The sequence below is a fragment of the Oryctolagus cuniculus genome, chromosome 2 (assembly GCF_964237555.1).
Source record: "Oryctolagus cuniculus chromosome 2, mOryCun1.1, whole genome shotgun sequence".
Classification (NCBI taxonomy): domain Eukaryota; kingdom Metazoa; phylum Chordata; class Mammalia; order Lagomorpha; family Leporidae; genus Oryctolagus; species Oryctolagus cuniculus.
This window is the reverse complement of record NC_091433.1, coordinates 197,746,783-197,765,643: the sequence shown is the minus strand read 5'-3', so window position 1 is coordinate 197,765,643 and position 18,861 is coordinate 197,746,783. Positions and strand designations below refer to the sequence as shown.

The 18,861-nt window shown below is 49.3% G+C and overlaps 1 protein-coding gene across 4 annotated transcripts in view; it reads left to right on the top strand.

The window, feature by feature from the left end:
* The window catches only part of ALLC (allantoicase), a 36,698-nt gene that overhangs the window by 2,263 nt on the left and 15,574 nt on the right, over window positions 1-18,861 (top strand). For 2 of the 4 annotated variants that reach the window (XM_008274559.3, XM_008274558.3), the window contains exons 2-5: window positions 10,365-10,459; window positions 11,910-11,960; window positions 16,136-16,223; window positions 17,356-17,481. In XM_008274559.3, the coding sequence (XP_008272781.1) occupies window positions 10,370-10,459; window positions 11,910-11,960; window positions 16,136-16,223; window positions 17,356-17,481 (355 nt within the window). In that variant the 5' untranslated portion in view covers window positions 10,365-10,369. Of the gene's footprint in view, window positions 1-10,291; window positions 10,460-11,909; window positions 11,961-15,516; window positions 15,654-16,135; window positions 16,224-17,355; window positions 17,482-18,861 lie in introns of those variants that run through there. The other 2 variants (XM_008274560.3, XM_051833284.2) reach the window with 2 other exon arrangements.

Sequence of the window (18,861 nt, the reverse complement as noted above, 5' to 3'; positions counted from 1 at the left end):
CAGCTCAATTCACAATAGCTAAGACCTGGAATCAACCTAAATGTCTATCAACAGTAGACTGGATAAAGAAATTATGGGACATGTACTCTATAGAATACTATACAGCAGTCAAAAACAATGAAATCCGGTCATTTGCAACAAAATGGAGTAATCTGGAAAACATTATGCTGAGTGAAATAAACCAGTCCCAAAGGGACAAATATCATATGTTCTCCCTAATCGGTGACAACTGAGCACCAAAACGGAAACCTGTTGAAGTGAAAGGGATACTATGAGAAACAGTGACTTGATCAGCTCTTGTCCTGACTGTTGATGTACAACTTAATACTTTATCCCTTTTAGTATTTCTTTTTTCCTACTTAATACTATTGGTTGAACTCTGTAATTAACACACAATTATTCTTAGGTGTTTAAACTTAACTGAAAAGTGATCTCTGTTAAGTATAAGAGTGGGAATAAGAGAGGGAGGAGATGTACAATTTGGGACATGCTCAATCAGACTTGCCCCAAACGGTGGAGTTAGAAATGTGCCAGGGGATTTCAATTCAATCCCATCAAGGTGGCATGTACCAATGCCATCTCACTAGTCCAAGTGATTAATTTCAGTTCACAATTGATCACAGTGATAGGTCTAAGAGTCAAAGGGATCACACAAACAAAGACTAGTGTCTGCTAATACTAACTGATAGAATCAAAAAGGGAGAGAACGATCCGACATGGGAAGCAGGATACACAGCAGACGTATAGAATGGCAGATGTCCTAAACAGCACTCTGGCCTCAGAATCAGCCCTTAAGGCATTTGGATCTGGCTGAAGAGCCCAGGAGAGTATTTTAGGTATGGAAAGCCAAGACACTCTGGCAAAAACAAAAACAAACAAACAAAAAAAACTAAATGAAAGATCTCCGTGAGTGAGATCCCAGTGGAAAGAATGGGCCATCAAAGAAGGAGGTATCTTTCTCTGAAGGGAGGAGAGAACTTCCACTTTGACTACCACCTTGTCTAAATAAGATCGGAGTCTGCAAACTCAAAAGGCTTCCGTAGCCTTGGCAACTCATGACAAGAGCCTAGGGAGATTACTGATGCCATAAACAAGAGTGTAAATTTGTTAAGTCAATAACAGGAGTCATTGTGCACTTACTCCTCATGTAGGATCTCTGTCCTTAATGTGTTGTCCAATGTGAAGTAATGCTATAACTAGTACTGAAACGGTATTTTACACTTTAGGTTTCTGTGTGTGTGCAAACTGTTGAAATCTTTACTTAAGGCTGGCGCCACGGCTCACTAGGCTAATCCTCTGCCTGCGGCGCCGGCACCCTGGGGTCTAGTCCCGGTTGGGGTACCGGATTCTGTCCCGGTTGCTGCTCTTCCAGTCCAGCTCTCTGCTATGGCCCGGGAGTGCAGTGGAGGATGGCCCAAGTGCTTGGGCCCTGCACCCGCATGGGACACCAGGAGAAGCACCTGGCTCCTGCCTTCGGATCAGCGCAGTGCGCCGGTCCCAGCGCACCAGCCATGGCTGCCATTGGAGGGTGAACCAATGGCAAAAGGAAGACCTTTCTATCTGTCTCTCTCTCTCTCACTATCCACTCTGCCTGTCAAAAAAAAAAAAAAAAGTGAATCTTGACGCGAATGGAATGGGAGAGGGAGTGGGAGATGAGAGGGTTGTGGGTGGGAGAGAAGTTATGGGGGGGGGGAAGCCATTGTAATCCATAAGCTGTACTTTGGAAATTTATATTTATTAAATAAAAGTTAAAAAAGATTTATTTATTTATTTGAAAGTCAAGTTACACAGAGAGAGGAGAGGCAGAGAAAGGGAGAGAGAGAGGTCTTCCATCTGCTGGTTCACTCCCCAATTGACCTCATTGGCCAGCGCTGTGCCGATCCAAAGCCAGGAGCCAGGAGCTTCCTCCAGGTCTCCCACATGGGTGCATGGCCCCAAGGACTTGGGTCACCTTTTACTGCTTTCCCAGGCCACAGCAAAGAGCTGGATTGGAAATGGAGCAGCCGGGACTTGAACCATTGCCCATATGGGATGCTGGCACTGCAGGCGGCAGCTTTACCCACTAAACCACAGTGCTGGCCCCTATTTATGATTTTGATACAAGACAGAGAGGGAGAGTGTGCAAGAGAGGGCGAACAACATACCATAGATATCATCTACTGTTTCACTCCTCAAATGTCTGCAAAAGCCTGGACTGAACCAGGCCAATGCCAGGAGCCAGTAACTCCATCCAGGTCTCCCAGATCGGTGGCAGGACCCAAGAACTTGTGCCTTTGCTTCCTGGGGGCGTTATCAGGGATCTGGGTGGGGAAGGTGTCACTCTCTGGCTCTTCAAGCGAGTGTGATGTAGGAGTACCAGCTTTGGCATCAGAGAGGGGAAGGTCAGATTCCCTTTCCTAGGGAAGAGGACGACCACAGTACTGCCTGGCAAGGTATTTACTAGGATTAGGGGCAGCAGGTGTGTGCGTAGAAGGTCTTCAGCGCAGATAGTCACGGAGATGGTTGTGTGGTGGCATTGAGGGTTTCCTACATGGAGGAGAGGCAGCCTAAGACTTCTAAGGCCATTGCTAGCCTTTGGTATTAGTTCTGAAGTAATCAGTAAAAACGGATTTGGAAATAATGGGCAATCTTCTACAGTGTGCATGAAAACAGCTTCATCAGCCACATACACACTGTCTGGTAGAGATCTATGCCACAGTGGAAAAAGTGTTTCTGTGCTTCTCAGTGTGGCAGCTGCCAGTCACATAGATGTGGCCAATATGGCTAGGGAACTGAATTTAAAGATTTATTTACTTTTAGGGATTTATTTATTTGAAAAGCCAAGTTACACAAAGAGAGAGGGAGAGAGAGAGAGAGAGAGAGAGAGAAAGAAGAGATCTTCCATACACTGGTTCACTCCCCAAATAGCTGCCACTCTCAGGGATGGGCCAGGAAGAAGTCAGGAGCCAGGAAATACATCCAGATCTCCCATGCTCTTTGCCCAGAAGTATTAGCAGGGGGTTAAGTTGGAAAGGCAGAATATCAGAAGGAGGGAGAGTTAGAGAGAGAGAGAGAGAGAGAGAGAAGGAACAACATTAACAGGAAGTTGGATCAGATGCAGAGGAGCTGGTACTCAAATTGGCACTCAGATATGGGATGCTAACGTTGTAAGTGGCAGCAAAACCCACTGTAGCACAAAATCAACACTACCTGAACATTTTAAAATACTCCAGCATATATATATATATATATATAACATATATATATATGTAATATTTGAGGGGCTGGTGTTGTGGTGCAATGGATTAAGCTGTTGCCTGAGATGCTGGCATCCCATATCAGAGTGCTTGTTCGAGTCTCAGCTGCTCTACTTCTGATCCATCTCCCTGCAAATGCTCTTGGAAAGGCAGCGGATGATGTCCCAAGTACTTGGGGGCCCTGCCACCCATGTGGGAGACCAGGATGGAATTCCTGACTCCTGGCTTCAGCCTGGTCCCACCCTGGCTGTTGTGACCACTTGGAGAGTGAACCAGCAGATGGGAGATCATTCTCTGTCTCTCCCTCTCTCTTTGTCACTCTACATTTCCAACAAATACATGAATAAATATTTAAAAAATCTATTTTACTACTGGAAACTGTTCACCTAGTTGAATGTCAGGTCACGTTAAAGCAGCCTATACCTTGCCCCTGGATGGTGCCTAGAATATGGAGAGGAATAGTGGAAGTCTGCCTTCTAGCACAAACCACAGAGGGCACTATTTTCTGAAGCATTTTCTGAAGAAGAGTTTTTAACACATTTATTTTCAAGTCATTTCCAGAAGGGAGTTTTTTTTTTGGAGAATTGAGCTGAAGCGTTGAAATATCTACATTGAGATGAGTTTTTTGGGAGAGGGGATATAAATTGCGGCATTGAGACATTTGCCTTGAAAAGCTGCACAATGCCTTTCTCTCTGTTCATCTTTTTCTATTGAATCTGCAGCCTTGGGTGCACGCATGTAACACAGAATGCTCTGTGGAGGCCATTTGAGGCACATCAAAGAAAAAGATGAAACACAGCAGAGATGAAAGGATGTCTCCACCTCCAACTCTGTGCTGAGCAGGGAGGCTGGGGTGCAGGCCCCCAAGGGCTGTGTTGCTCTTACGATAACACTGTGCTTCCTCCAGCACACAGGGACCATGCAGAGGAGACAGAAAATAATGGACTCAGGCAGATGGTCAGCATGCTCTGCCCTGGTGCCTCTGGTCTTGGCTGCCCCTGAATGGGAACAGACGAGCTGTCCTGGGGAGCAATGGGGTAAATCAAGTGTTTAAGTTGCACAGTCATATATTGCCGGCGCCGCGGCTCACTAGGCTAAGTTGCACAGTCATGGCCTTGCTGCCTGCAGTGCCAGGCACAACCCTGTGTGATGGTAAAGGGGGTCCAAGCCCCTGGAACCTCCACCTTTGCAGCCTCCACACCTGTGCCTCACATCCTGCCAATCTAGCCCAGCAAACAGGGCAACGCAGGGAGAACCCCCAGCCTTGGGAAGCACTTTGAGGCTTGATGTAGGTCGCGAATTTGTGTTGTGGCTTAGTACTATCTCAATTTTCAGATTCCATGAGGTGGGGACTATGGGGTGGGCCCTGCACTATCACCTCCTTAAAGCTTTTAAAAACTTTTTTATTAATATAAAGAGAACAGTTTTTATACATTCCATATGTACAGTTCCAAGAAGAGAACATACTTCCCTCACTCTCCTACTGCCCCCACCTCCTCCCTCTCCTCTCTTCATCAGTTTTTACAAAGCCATAATTTGAATCCACTCTATATTCACAGGCTTAATTTGCCACTAATCATACTATTCAACAAGTAAAAATTATAAAGACCACAGTTCTACAGGAATATAAACAAGGGCTAAAAACAGCAATCATCCAAAATGACCATTTCATTCCTATATATTTTTTGGTATTCTATATAAACCACAATATATCAGAGAAAACATATGATATTTATCTTCTGGGGACTGGCTTGTTTTGCTAAGCATAATGGTTTCCAGTTGCATCCATTTTGTTGCAAAATACAGGACTTTACTCTTTTTTACGGTTGAGTAGTATTCCACTGTGTACATATACCACATTTTCTTTATTCAGTTGTAAGTTGATGAGCATCTGGGTTGATTCCACATCTTAGCTATTGTGAATTGAGCTGCAATAAACATGGGAATACAAATAACTCTTTCATATGCTGATTTTGTTTTGTTTGAGTAAATTCCCAGGAATGGGATGCTGTGTCATTTAGTAGATCTATTTTCAGATCTCTAAGGAATCTCCATGTCTTCTTTCATATAGTTGTACTAGTTTACATTCCCACCTAATCCCACCAGTGGATTAGGGTACCTTTTTTCCCACATACTCACCTGCATATATTGTTTTTCGATTTGTGGAAGACAGCCATTCTAACTGGGGTGAGGTGAAATCTGACTGTGGTTTGTATTTGCATTTCCCTGATGGCTAGTGATCCTGAACATTTTTTCATGTGTCTGTTAGCCATTTGTATTTCATCCTTTGAAAAGTGCTTGTTCATATCATTTGCCCGTTTCTTTTTCTTTTATTTTAAATATTTATTTATTTATTTGAGAAGCAGAGTTACAGAGAGAGGGAGAGACAGAGAGAGAGGTCTTCCAACCAATGGTTCATTCCTCAAATGGCCTCAAAATCTGGAGCTGGCTGGTCTGAAGCCAGGAGCCAGGAGCTTCATCTGGTTCTCCCTTGAGGGTACAGGCACCCAAGCACTTGGACCATCTTCCACTGCTTTCCCATGCTATTATCAGGAAGCTGAGTTGGAAGTCGAGTAGCTAGGACTCAAATTGGTGCCCTTATGGGATGCCAGCTTTACAGGCAAAAGCTTAACCTACTGTGCCACAGTGCTGGCCCCCTTTGCCCATTTCTTAACTGGATTGTTTTTTTTATTTTTGTTGAGTTTCTTGAGCTCTTTATAGATCCTGGATATTAATCCTCTATCAGTTGTATAGTTTACAAATATTTTTTCCCATTCTGTCAGTTGCCTCTTCATTTTGTTGAGTTTTTTCTTTGCAGTGCCCAAGCACTTGGGCCACCTTCCACTGCTTTCCCGGGCCATAGCAGAGAGCTGGATTGGAAGTGGAGCCATCAGCTCTTAAACTGGAACCCATATGGGATGCTGGCACTGCAGGTAGTGGCTTCACCCACCACGCCACAGCGCCAGTTCATATAATTTATAGTTTTTATTCTTCAATTTGTTAATATGATGTATTACATTATTGATTTGTGTATGTCGAGCCATCTCTGCATACCAGAGATAAATCCTACTTGATCCAGTAAATGATCTTCTGATGTGTTGTTGATTCAATTAGCTAGTATTTTGTTGAGGATTTTTGCATATATGTTCATCAGGGGTTTTGGTCTATAGGCTTCTTTCTTTTTTGTATCTTTTTCTGGTTTTGGAATTAAGGTGATGCTGGCTTCATAGAAGGAATTTGGGAGGATTCTCTCCCTTTCAGTTGTTTTGAATAGTTTGAGAAGAATTAATTCTTTAAAAGTCTGGTGGAATTCATGAGTAAAGCCATTCAGTCCTGGGCTTTTCTTTGTTCAGAAAGTCTTCATTACTGATCCAATCTCTACTTGAAACTTTTCTAGTAGAGCCTGGAAAATCTTGTATGTCTACCATCCAAGGTGGAGCTGCATTTGGCCACTGTGCATGAAAAGTGTCTGGGACAAAGGAGACTGGGCTTTAAGTTTCACTTTACTTTAACTAAAGTGAAATGCACTGATGGTCCTGGGTGGCTTCCCTGTTGGGTGGTGCAGGTCCAGGTGAGCAGCACCATGCAACTCCTCTGTTCACAGGGCCCATCTGCCTCTATGCCTTCCTGCCTGTAGTCCCTCATCTGGGGATTTGCTCCTTTTCTGAGTCAGGCTCATGTCCACTGTGGGGAGCAACTCGGACTAGACTAAGTTACTGGAATTAAGACTTATTCTATGCATCTGCTCTCCCACAATATGGCGCTGGGAGAGGAGGAAACAGCTTCTACACAGCTGCCTCCAGTTCAACCAATAAACTGTAGGACCTGCTCCTGATTGGAGGAGAGCAGCGTACTCGGCATGTGGGTAGCAGAGTTGGGATTGGTGGAAGAGGACTATAAAGGAGGAGAGAGACAACATGCACCAGGAACATCTAAGGGGAACATCTAAAAGGAACACCTGTGCAGCCCCCGAGAGAGCCGGCCGGTGGTGTGCCACTCCCCCGCGGAAGTGGGGAAAGTGGCTAGGGGGAACCGCCCTTCCACGGAGGTGGAAGGGACGGTAGCCAACCCGGGAAGAACCAGCAGCAAACCCGGGAAGGGCCGAGCAGACAAAAGAACAGCGCAGGGTCCTGTGTCGTTCCTCCATGAAGAGGGGGAGCGACAGTCCACTCCTCAGGGGGGATTCTTGATCCCCCCAACACAAGGCTCACCGGGGTGTCCTCTGTGCCCTGCTGTGCCTGGAGGCCAGTGCCTTGCCTAGGATGGGAGCCCTCTGAGGGCAGGTGGGTTCCCAGCACTTGGATCAGCATCTGAACACCTCAGGAGCTCTGTGCCTGCTTATTGAGTGAATAAATGCAGAACCACATGCAATTTGCTTGTTTAGCAGCATTAGCACGTCCCATGTGCCAGCACTGTCCTTAGAGCTCCCAAATATCCCTCATATGTGGACACACCTGGCTGGTACCATGGTTCACTGCTCAGCTGAGTGGTTAGACAACTTACGCAACCTTCCAAAAATGCATTTTCTTCATTTCTAAGATGTGGGTAACACCCAGTGGTGGGGTTTTCCTGAGGCTGACAGTGAGAGAAGATGTCTGAATGGTGTGTGACACTGAGGCAAACTCAGCACCAGGTACTCAGTGCTTGGGCAGCTTGTCTCTCCCAGGAAGCTTTGAGTCCAGTGAGGGAACAGGCTTTGTGACACAGACACAGGGAGGAAGTTGCTCATTCATCTCTTTATTCAGCAAGTATTTCATGGGCACCTTGTGTGTGCCACACAGTGTTCTAAGCCCTGGGGACACACTATGGAGTGTGTGTGTGAGTGTGTGTGTGTGTGTGTGGTGTGAGTGTGTGTGCCAGGTAGTATTCTAAGATCTTGGGATACACCTGTAGTGTGATTTGTGTGCATATGTGATGTGCGTGTGTGTGTGTGCCAGGTAGTGTTCCAAGCCCTGGAATGCACTGATGGTGTGATTGTGTGTGTGATGTGTGTGAGATATGCTTGTGTGTGCCACGCAGTGTTCCAGGCCCTTGGGATGACCCCGTGGTATGATGTGTGTGTGCATAATGTGTGTGTGTGATAAATGTGTGTGAGTGATGTGTGGTGTGTGAGATGTGTATGTGATGTGTGTGTGACATCTGAGTGAGACAGGTATATATGAGATAGGTGTATGATATATGTGTGACATGTGCATATGAGATATGTGTGTGATGTGTATGTGATAGGTGTGGTGAATGTGATGTATGTTGTATGAGATATGTATGTAATATGTGTGTGAGATTGATGTATGTGTGTGATGTGTGGTGAGATATGTATGTAATGTGTGTGTGACATCTGTGTGAGACAGGTATGTGTGAGATAGGTGTGGTGTGTGTGAGATATGTGTGGCTTTGAGTGTGGGTGATTTCACACACAGCAATGGGTACAGATACCATGTGACTGCTCCATGTCCCTGTCACCCTCCTGCTACAATCATCACCAGTGCTCGGCCCACCTCACCTCACCCATCCCTTCTTCGCACCCTTCGACTCAGTTTGCATTTGAGAAAATTCCAGGTATTTTACAATTTTAAGATCTCGTACCTACTTTTGAGGCAGACAGGGTTTGGCAGATGGGTGCGGGTGTGAGGGCGTCGGGGGCGAATGCTGATGACTGCAGGGTTCTGCCTAGCGACTGGGAGGGGAGGCTGAGGTGGGGCCACCTGCCGTGTCTCGGACAGGTCAGCTCTGGGATCTGATTGCACTCCCAAGGCAGGCACCACTCTGCTGCTGCCCGGGAAGACCATGTACATTTTGGGGGTCATCAGTGTGTGGGGACCCTAAGAGCCAGGCCTGGGTGCAGAGCAGGGGACAGCCCAGTGCCGAGAACCAGAGAAGGCCAGCTAAGGACAATGGCGGGAGCCCCTTCTCACATGGCTGGGTCTCCAAATCATGCTCTGGAGACACTATGCCCATTCGCATTCCTGTCAGTGGGTTGTAGAGAGCCTGTTGGTGAAAGGAGTGTGGGTTTCCTAGGGAAGGTGGTGTTTGATGGTCAGTTAGCCTCAGGGGAGAGCTGACTGCTCACATCCATGGAGCTGTGTGTCTCTTCTTGGTAAAATTAGAGAATAAATTTTAACAAGTTTTTTTAAAAAGATTTTTAAATTTATTTAAAAGGTAGAGTGACAGAGAGAGGAGGAGAGAGAGAGACAGAGAGATCTTCCATTTGCTGGTTTACTCCCCAGATGGTCACAAAAGCCAGGTCTGGCCAGACTGAAGCCAGAAGCCTGGAATCCCATCCTGGTCTCCCACATGTGGGGCAGAGGACCAAGCTCCTGGGGTCATTTCAGCTGCTTTCCCAGTTGCATTAGTAGGGAGTGGGATTGGAGGTGGAGCAGCTGGGACTTGAACTGACCCACGGTTATGGGATGCTGCCATTGCAGGAGGCAGCTTAACCTGCTGTACCACGATGCCAACCCTTAGATGTTAGCTTTTGTGTAGTTCCTCTCTCATGAGAGGCAGGAGGAAAGGGTAGAGGTGAGATTGTCCACTGTCTTGGGGGTGGGGAGGCCTTGGGGTGGGTCCAGACCCTGTCTTCCCCTTGAGGGCTCATCTCCACCTCTCCAAGTCCCTGCTTTCTCAGAGACACTGGGGAGCTGGGTAAAGTTCCGTCTCTTAGTTCCAGAGACAGGATGGCTCTGGCCTGAGTGTCCTGGGAGGTCTGTGGCATGGACAGCCCTCCTGGGTGTGCCAGCAGGCAGGTGCACCTGCTCCCTGGGCCCGTGGCTGGCTGGGCTGCCAACCGCTTGCTCTTTCCTAAATGAAAAGGATTTTTCCCTTTTAAATAGTAAAGCCAAGTTTGCATTTTGTGGTGGTAGGATCCGTATTTTCAGCAATATTCTATTCTCAGATACTTGAGGAGGAAGCCACAGTCTAAGCCTGAGCCCCCAAGGCTGTTTATGCAAAGTCACCTCTCACTGGCACATCATCCTGGGAGGGCACTGGCCACATCCAGCTGGCACTTGGTCCAGTTCTGCCGTGGCCTGAGCCCTGCACGTCTCCCATCTTGGTTTCAGGAGCCTGGAAGAGGGCCTCCCTGCTGCCCACCTGTGCCTGGAGTTTGATCGAGCCCACCTGTCTCTCTTGCAGGAAGCATGGCAGACACACCAAAGGAGGGTAAACTGACCAGGTTCCTGGACTTCACCCAGCTCATCGACATGGCCTCGGAGGCCGTGGGAGGAAAGGTAGTGAGTGAGTGTCCCATGGCCAGGACATGTGCTGCTTGTGCCTGTGCTGGGGTTCCACTCCCGTGGGGGGAATCTGATAGGAATGGTCAGAAACAGCTGACCAGCTGCAGCAGTGGCCTGGCCTGGAAGAACATGATCGAGGCTCCCAAAGAATTTCTCTAAAATTGGTGGCAATTCTGAGTAAGGGCAGCAGTACCTGAAGTTTTTTTTTTTTTTTTTTTTTTTTTTGTTGCTTGTTCATAAACATTTTGCATTTTTGGAAAGGATCCACATGGCTTCTGTGTGTCTCACAGCTAGTGCCACAGGGGAGCTCTCTGGGGAACTGGTTACACGTTCGGTGCAGAACGCTGAGGGATCAGGGATGTGCAGAGGCCCCGAGGCACTGGCACTATCAGAGCCACTCTGTACAGCACAGAAGGGAAGGGCCTTGCCTGCCCTTGAAAGTCTCACTCTTATGGGAGACAGGTGCGAATCTCAGGCCAGTGCTGAGACAAAGACAAGGCCAGGGTGTCGGGGTGGGTTGGGGGAAGCCCTGGACTCCAGCCATGGCCTGCTGGGGGCAGTGGTTGGGAAAGAGCACTCAGATAAGGACGCAGGAGAGGGAGGTGCTGGGCAAGGTGGGGCAGGGGCTTTGCAGCCGCTTTAGTGTTTCGGGTGCATGTAGGTGTTGGAGTGCAGAGGCAGCCTGGAGGGAGCTTCCCCTGAGCAGCATGAGTAGTTAGGCGGCCCTGCTGTGTCTGCCCATTCTCCCTGAGACATTCCTGGGGCAGGTCAGCCCCAGGCAGGAGCGACTCCCCTAACTCCTGTGCCCCAGCAGCTGTGGCTCCGCTTCAGCTCGGCCTCTCCTGCCCTTCAGGTGCATGTCTGGAGTCAGAGAGCAGAACGGTGCCCCTCCAGGCTGTACTGGCTACTTGGCCCTGGCTTAGGTGGAGTGAGGGATCCACAGCTTGTTTTGCTCGAGAAAATTGTGCCCATGTCTGTTTTCCTTGATAATGATCATGTCTGGTGTACAATTAGTAGCACCAAACGTTACTCTCAGAAGTGTGCTGAGGTGAATACATTCCCAGAACACTGCCCACGAGGCCAGAGCGAGCGTGTGGAGGAACTCCTGAGCTGGCCCAGGTGCCACGTGGTGTGGACTCTGCTCACTGCTGTTTGTGAAAGAGTAGCAAAGCCCGAGGTGTTTGGTTTTGGAAGAAGAATGTGGTTCATTTGCTTCTCAGGTGTAGGAAGTTCATGGCCAGGTGAGAAAGGGGTTTACACTGAAAGGGAGGGAAGAAAAGATTGGGGAGCAGGTAGACCACAGACCTTAAATGTTTCAAAAGCTCTGTGGCTCTGCCCCTAGCTGTTTCTTTCCACTGAGTCTTGTGACATTTCATCAGGGAATAAAATCAAATGGTCTTAATTTATGGTTATTTTATCCTTCTTCCTTCTTTTCTTTGTCTAGGTTTTATTTGCAACCGATGATTTTTTTTCACCTGCAGAGAACCTCATAAAGGTACCGTACACTGGTGTCCTGCCATGTAATGTGTTGGTGGAGCATGATCCATGTAGCTCTGTTTAAAATCTACCTGTCTATCTGGGCTGGGAGACCCATGCTGTGTGTCAGGGAGCCCAAAGGTTGGAAACCTGTGTGAATCAGCATCAGCTCAGGCTGTCACAGCACAGAGCAGACAGAGGCCTGACCATGGAATTGGGGACCACATTGCTTTATGGGGAAAATACTGAGATCTTTAAACACTGATCTTCTGATTAATGTGGATTTTATAATCTGTGTTGGGAAGAAAGCTGACATGTCATGAGTTTTTTTGGAAAATGGTTGACTTTCATAATTATAGAGGTATAGGACATGCTTATTTTACAAAATGGAGAAGATACTGACAAAAAGGGGAAGAAATGGAAGCTCTGGTGGAATCTCACACCCTTGTCACACTCAGCGTGGAGTGTGAATTCCTATGACTGCTGCACCAAGAGTGAGTGCCCACATGCAGGGAGTGTAGTCACAGTTGAGGGCCTTGCAGACTCCACTTGGGGGCAGTGGCCATCTGGTCAACCTGTAGAAATGGCTGCTCTCTGGGCAGAACCTGGCTGGGTTCAGAGCCAGCTGAGGGCTGACCTCTGGAGCCCCTTGCATCTATTGACTTTGCTTATTCTGCAGGAGAAAACCAAAGTAAAATGAGGGGCAGAGATGTTAATTACCTTTACCTAGGTCACAATGCAAGTAAGATCCAAGCCCTTACCATTTTGTCGTGTGTCCTATCTGAAAAATTTAAGTGCACAAGCACTCAAGTTGACATGGGTATTCTGGAGATTTATGTTATTTGCACAAGTAACCAAACAAGTGCAGAGAATTTTCAATCCGGTACTGTTTGAAGGGAAAGAAAAATCAACAGAGGACTAGTTTCAGATGTGGAGTGCCATGGCTTGGTCTGTGCACAGGACATGGAATGCCGTGGGCTAGCTTTCCACACGCCAGCAACTAAAGAGGCCCTTGCATGAAGCGGGGTTTGAATGGACACACATCAAACTGGGAGGCACAGTGTGTGAAGAGGTGGACTGAGGAAGGGGCATGGGGGGCTTCTTATGTTTTACACACACAAGAACACAGCCATCCCTACACATGTGCACACATATGTGGTATGTATATGTATAGTCTCGCAGCTGAACATCACACAGGATAGTGATTTTTTCTTTTTGGATGAGAAAATATTATATTAAAAGCTAAAGTCCCTTCTACCACCAATTTCAAGGCCAATCCGCTCCTTCCCTTCACAGAATTGGCCTTCTGTGAGGCTGGAGTAGGTCTCCATCATGGCTGCTGTAGCAGAGCGCCGTGGACTGAGTGCCTTTAGCACAAATACCTCTTGGGAGCAACTGAGACTAGACTAAGTTACTGGAATTAAGACTTATTCTATGCATCTGCTCTCCCACAATATGGCGCTGAGAGGGAGCAAACAACCTCTACGCAGCTGCCTCATCAGTTTGACTGATAAGCTGCAGGAGCTGATCCTGCTCCTGATTGGAGGAGAGCAGCGTGCTCGGCGTGTGGGTAGCAGAGTTGGGATTGGTGGAAGAGGACTATAAAGGAGGAGAGAAACAACATGCACCAGGAACATCTATCTGAAGGAACATCTGAGTAGCCCTCGAGAGAGCTGGCTGGCGGTGTGCTGCTCCCCCGCGGAAGTGGGGAAAGTGGCAGGGGGAACCGCCCTTCCACGGAGGTGGAAGGGACGGTAGCCAACCTGGGAAGAACCAGCAGCAAACCCGGGGAGGGCCGAGCAGACAAAAGAACAGCGCAGGGTCCTGTGTCATTCCTCCACGAATGGGGGAGCGACAACCTCTCACAGAGCTGCAGGCTGGGGTCTGAGATAGAGGTGCCGGAAGACCCTGTGTTTAAGGGCCCTCTCAGATGGCCATCTTCATGCTGGGTCCTCCCGTGGAGGGGAGCAGGTAGAGAGGGACCGGCTTTCTGGCGTCTCTTCTCCCTTCTTGCCTCCCTCTTTCCTGCCCCTCTGTTCCTCTCCCGATCCCAGACAGACAGACAGAGATCAATCCCCCATTTGCTGATTTACTTCTCAAATGCCCAGCACATCTGGGACTGGGCCAGATTGAAGCCAGGAGATGGGACTTAGTCCAGGCCTCCTGCATGGGTGGCAGGCACCCAAGTGCTTGAGTTATCACTGGCTACTTCCTAGGATGTAAATTAGCAGGAAGCTGGAATTTGGAGCAGAGGAGTTGAGACTTGAACTCAGGTGCTCTGGGACAGCACGTGGGTGTCCCGAGTGGCATTCTCACCTGGCACCAAACGCCCGCCCCCACACCTCTTATAATGGCTCTGATCCCCTCATGAGGCTCCGCCCTCATGGCGCAATCATCCCAAAGGCCCCCCCTCCCAGTCCTGTTGCCTTGAGGTTAGGCTTCAGCATAGGCATTATGGGGAGGACCCAAACATTCAGTCCATTACAGTCCTTTCATATAGACTCAACTTTTACGCGAATATCCCTTTAAACGGGTAAAGCATGATTTTGTGTTTTCACATGTTTGTGTGCATTGTCCTGCTTTTCCCTGAGTGCCGGAGAGCTCTGTCCTCGGTCCACGTGGGGGCAGGCCAGGCCCCTCCCTGCAGAATAACAGCTACGTCACTGTGGCCCCTCCCCTGGGGGGGTGCAGCTTTGCGAGGCTTTAATGCCTCGTGCAGGCATCTGTGCGCATGCGTGCGTTCCTCAGCACCTTGTTCAGGCGTCTGTGTGCTTGCCTGGGTCTTCTCTATACCTGTGCAGGCTTTGGTGCGCTTGCGTGGGTCTCTGCAAACACCCTTGCAGGCGTCTGCGCGCAGGCGTAATTGCGCATGCCTGGTCTCTGCTCGGCCTTTGCTTGTTCTCTCGGTTTAAGGACGTATGTGTTCCCACCTGGTGTGGGCCATGCTGCCAGCAGTCCTGTTTTCTCACACTGCCTGTTAAGCCGCGTGTTTCTAGTCTCCCGCATAGCAACAGCCACTCAGCACCACCCGCCTAAGATGAGGCATATGCTCCCGAAGCTGAACTTGACGCCAAAACATTTGGGGCCCAAAGGGCTGAGGTTCCTGGGGAAGGCCTCCCCCGTCTCCTGCTGGGTTCAGGACAGAGCAGTGCAACTCCTCACTAGCAATGGAGAGGCTGCTGCTGTTGGTGACCTCTAAGATCTGATGTGACGGCAATGAATTTCAAAACACAGCCAACTTTGGTTGGATGAAGCTGAACCAACACTGGGCTCTTGCTTGGTGCCAGATGCATTTAGCATTTAGCTCCCAGGGCAGGGCAGCACAGTCACCATCTGCCTTTGACAGATGAGGAAAATGGGGGTGCACACAGGGCGAGCACTCGCAGGGCCCTTGTCTGGGGATGCTGGACTGGGCTGCATGCTGGCTCTTGCTGTGTGGAATGCAGCTTGGCCTCACTCATCCAGGGTCCCACTGGAGCCTGCCCAGTCCTCCTTCCACTCTGTGGAGGCTCTTTCCTTTCTCTCTGTCCCTGTGGGGAGCTCTTACATGGTAACGTGAGGTCCTCTTTGCACAGACTGCATGGAACAAGGGTAATGATTGCTGAGCTTGGCCACCCACCCAGCACAGAGCGACTTCTGAGGTCTGCTCGGCCCAAGAGTCTCACAGGTGGTACTTCAACCTCACAACCCCCACGAGAGGTTTTTGTTTATGGTAAGTCCTTGCTCTTAAGGGCTGAGAAACGGAGGCCCCGTTGCTTGCATGAGGGTCTCCATAGGTGGCTGGGCTACCCCTGACCTTGTGGGGTGTTAGGATCCGAGTCTTTCCACAGGGGCTCGAGAGCGGCAGAGCTGGCCCTTGTTGGGCTGGGCTCTGAGCCTCCTCAGACACCGGCTGAATTGCCTGCCGCGCTGTCCCTCCTGGGCGGCTCTGGAAATCTGACCAGCCTCTCCCTTGGCTCAGTACCCACTGGGCTGCAGCTGGGAGTGAGCAGCATTTGTGGGGCCCAGTGAGTGCACACTTGCCTGTTGCTGTCAGTGGTTAATTCTGTGTACAGAGGCTCGCATAGAAGTCAGGTTTGTTTCTTCGGTGCTGATGCAAACGTAGGGAGGCGGCCGTGGATCTGCAGTGGGTGAGTGGAGCGTGCAGACTGGCCTGCTTGTTCACCGTGAGCTTGTTGTGCACTTGTGCTCTAGAGCGACAGCCCAAGTTTCAAAGAACACGAGTACACCGAGTTTGGCAAGTGGATGGATGGATGGGAGACCAGGAGGAAAAGGGTTCCAGGTAAGACAACGGTCACCGTGTCCACTCAGCACTGCCCAGTTGAAGAGCAGGGGCTGTTGTGGCACCGCATGTCCTTTGGGTCACTTCTAACTGGGAAGTGCTCCCGGCTGTCACTATCCGAGCACCAGGCTTGGAGGAGTCAGAAGGAGTGACTTGAGCCCTGGTCACTGAGGCGCTATTAGGCAAAGGGAGGATGGAACCAGTGGTGGGAAAATGACAATATTGGCAGGGCAAATGCCTGCTGAGCAGTGCGGCAGGCAGACTTAGCACATCTGATGCACATCACCACTCTCTGAAGGGGGAATTCTGATCCCATTCAACTGCCACGGAGCCAGCTTCCTTCACTGAGCCCGGGTCACACAGCCAATAAGCTAAGCTGGGCTCAAGCTGTCTGGCTCCGCTGTGAACATTATCTGTAAGGTCACCTCCAGGTGCTGTTTTTATTTTTTGCTACTTATCAGTCTGAATCAAAGTATATCTTTTGAAGTTTAAAAAGTCTAAAAATGTGCACTAGTCATGATGATAATCGGACTTTTTTGGCCACTGTTTCAATTATTACAGAAATATTGCACATTTCCAGTTTTCAGTATTTCCATAGTATTTGAGGCAGTATTTGATTTTAGCAAATTTGGACCTTTGAAGATGGCTTATATCTGGCAGCAAATAACCAGGCACTGCACAGTGATGCACTGACTTGAAGGTGTTAAAGAGCCACACTTCCTGAGCGGGGCGGAGAGTGGGCTCCAGGAGGCTCCTCAGTTACAGTGGCCGTGCAGGAGCGCCAGGCTGGGCTGGGTGCTTTCCACATCACAGCTGCCACATGTAAGCTTCCTGGAAGCTAACAGCATCCCTGATTAACAGCTGAAGAAATGAGGTTCCCAGAGGTGGAGCAACTTGCAAGGACAGTTGTAGGAAATACCCAGTGTACAACTGGAATCCTGTCTTTCTGAATCCGTGGCAGAGACTTTTTCTGGTCAGACCTGCAGATCCACACTGTGGCATGCAGGGCAAATGTGGCCAGGTTATAGTGATCTGAAAGTCTACTGGCTGAAAACCTGCACAGGTTTTTCCGTTAGTTCTGTCTAATTGTGGGCTTCACTGGCTGCATGCAATCTGACGTCTGTGTTCTCAGGTCATGACTGGTGCATCATCAGGCTGGGGATCCAGGGAGTGATCCGGGGCTTCGATGTGGACATTTCCTACTTCTCGGGAAGTTACGCTCCTCGAATGTCCATTCAAGCAGCAAACTTGGAAGAAGGTGCGGTGGGGCCCACTGCTTCCCAGAACAAGGGCGGTGGCTGTATATGTCCAGGCAGCGCCTCCCCATCTGTGCCTTGCAGTAAGATCCAGGCAGGGGCAGCAGCTTCTCTGAGGCCATGTACGGACAGACCCCTGGAGCCAGGATTCCTGCTAGTGCACTCTGTCATTCCTGATTTCCAGCCCAACAATGCTCTTTGGCTCAGTGTTGACGCCATTGTTCCATGGGCCTCACCCAGGGGCATGTTTTGTGTTCCCAGGACATTGAAGGGTAGGACCGCTGGGAAGGGTGGGAGGAGGTGGGCTGTGCCTTGGGTGACCTGGATGTTGTGGATCTGGGTCTTGGACATCCCTGGGGCCAGCAGGTCCAGCCCCACTTTGGGTGACCCTGGTGAATGTGATGGTGCAGCAGCTGTGGAGTTTCAGAGGGGCTCCTTCCTGCCTCTAGGAGCACTGGGCCTTATGGATTAAGCAGGGTTGCAAGTGAGACCTGTATTTTTATTCCATTACCTGGAAAAAAAAAAAAAGATTTTTAAAACTTTATTTGAGGCCAGCCGCCTTGGCTCAATAGGCTAATCCTCTGCCTGCGGCGCCAGCATACCAGGTTCTAGTCCCAGTCGGGGCACCGGAATCTGTCCTGGTTGCTCCTCTTCCAGGCCAGCTCTCTGCTATGGCCCGGGAGTGCAGTGGAGGATGGCCCAAGTCCTTGGGCCCTGCACCCGCATGGGAGACCAGGAGAAGCACCTGGCTCCTGCCTTCAGATCAGCATGATGCACCAGCTGCGGCGGCCATTGGAGGGTGAACCAACGGCAAAGGAAGACCTTTCTCTCTGTCTCTCTCTCTCACTGTCCACTCTGCCTGTCAAAAAAAAAAAAAAAAAAAAACCAAAAAACTTTATTTGAAAGCCAGGGTGGGGTCGGGGGGAATCTTTTATCCACTTGTTCACTTCCCAAATGGCTGCAACGGTTGGAGCTGAGCTGATCTGAAGCCAGGAGCCAGGAGCTTCTTCTGAATCTCCCACTTCGGTGGGAGGGGCCCAAGCGCTTGGACCATCCTCTACTGCTTTCCCAGATGCATTAGCAGGGAGCTGGATCTGAAGTGGAGCAGCCGAGTCTTGAATTGGCGCCCATATGAGGTACCAGCATCACAGGTGGTGGTGGCTTAACTCACTATGCCACAATGCCGGCTCCTAGGATTCATCTTTAAAAACAGATGTGCAATTATATGTTTATCTGCATGTCCTCAAGGAAGATAAACGATGTCAGCTGGGAAATTTATACTGGAAGTTCCAAGTGCCCTGTACTGTGTGGGGCTCTGTGGAAGTGAGTGGGCCCTGTTCCCCAAAGACGGCAGGGTCCCTGAAAAGCAGGTGACGACATGA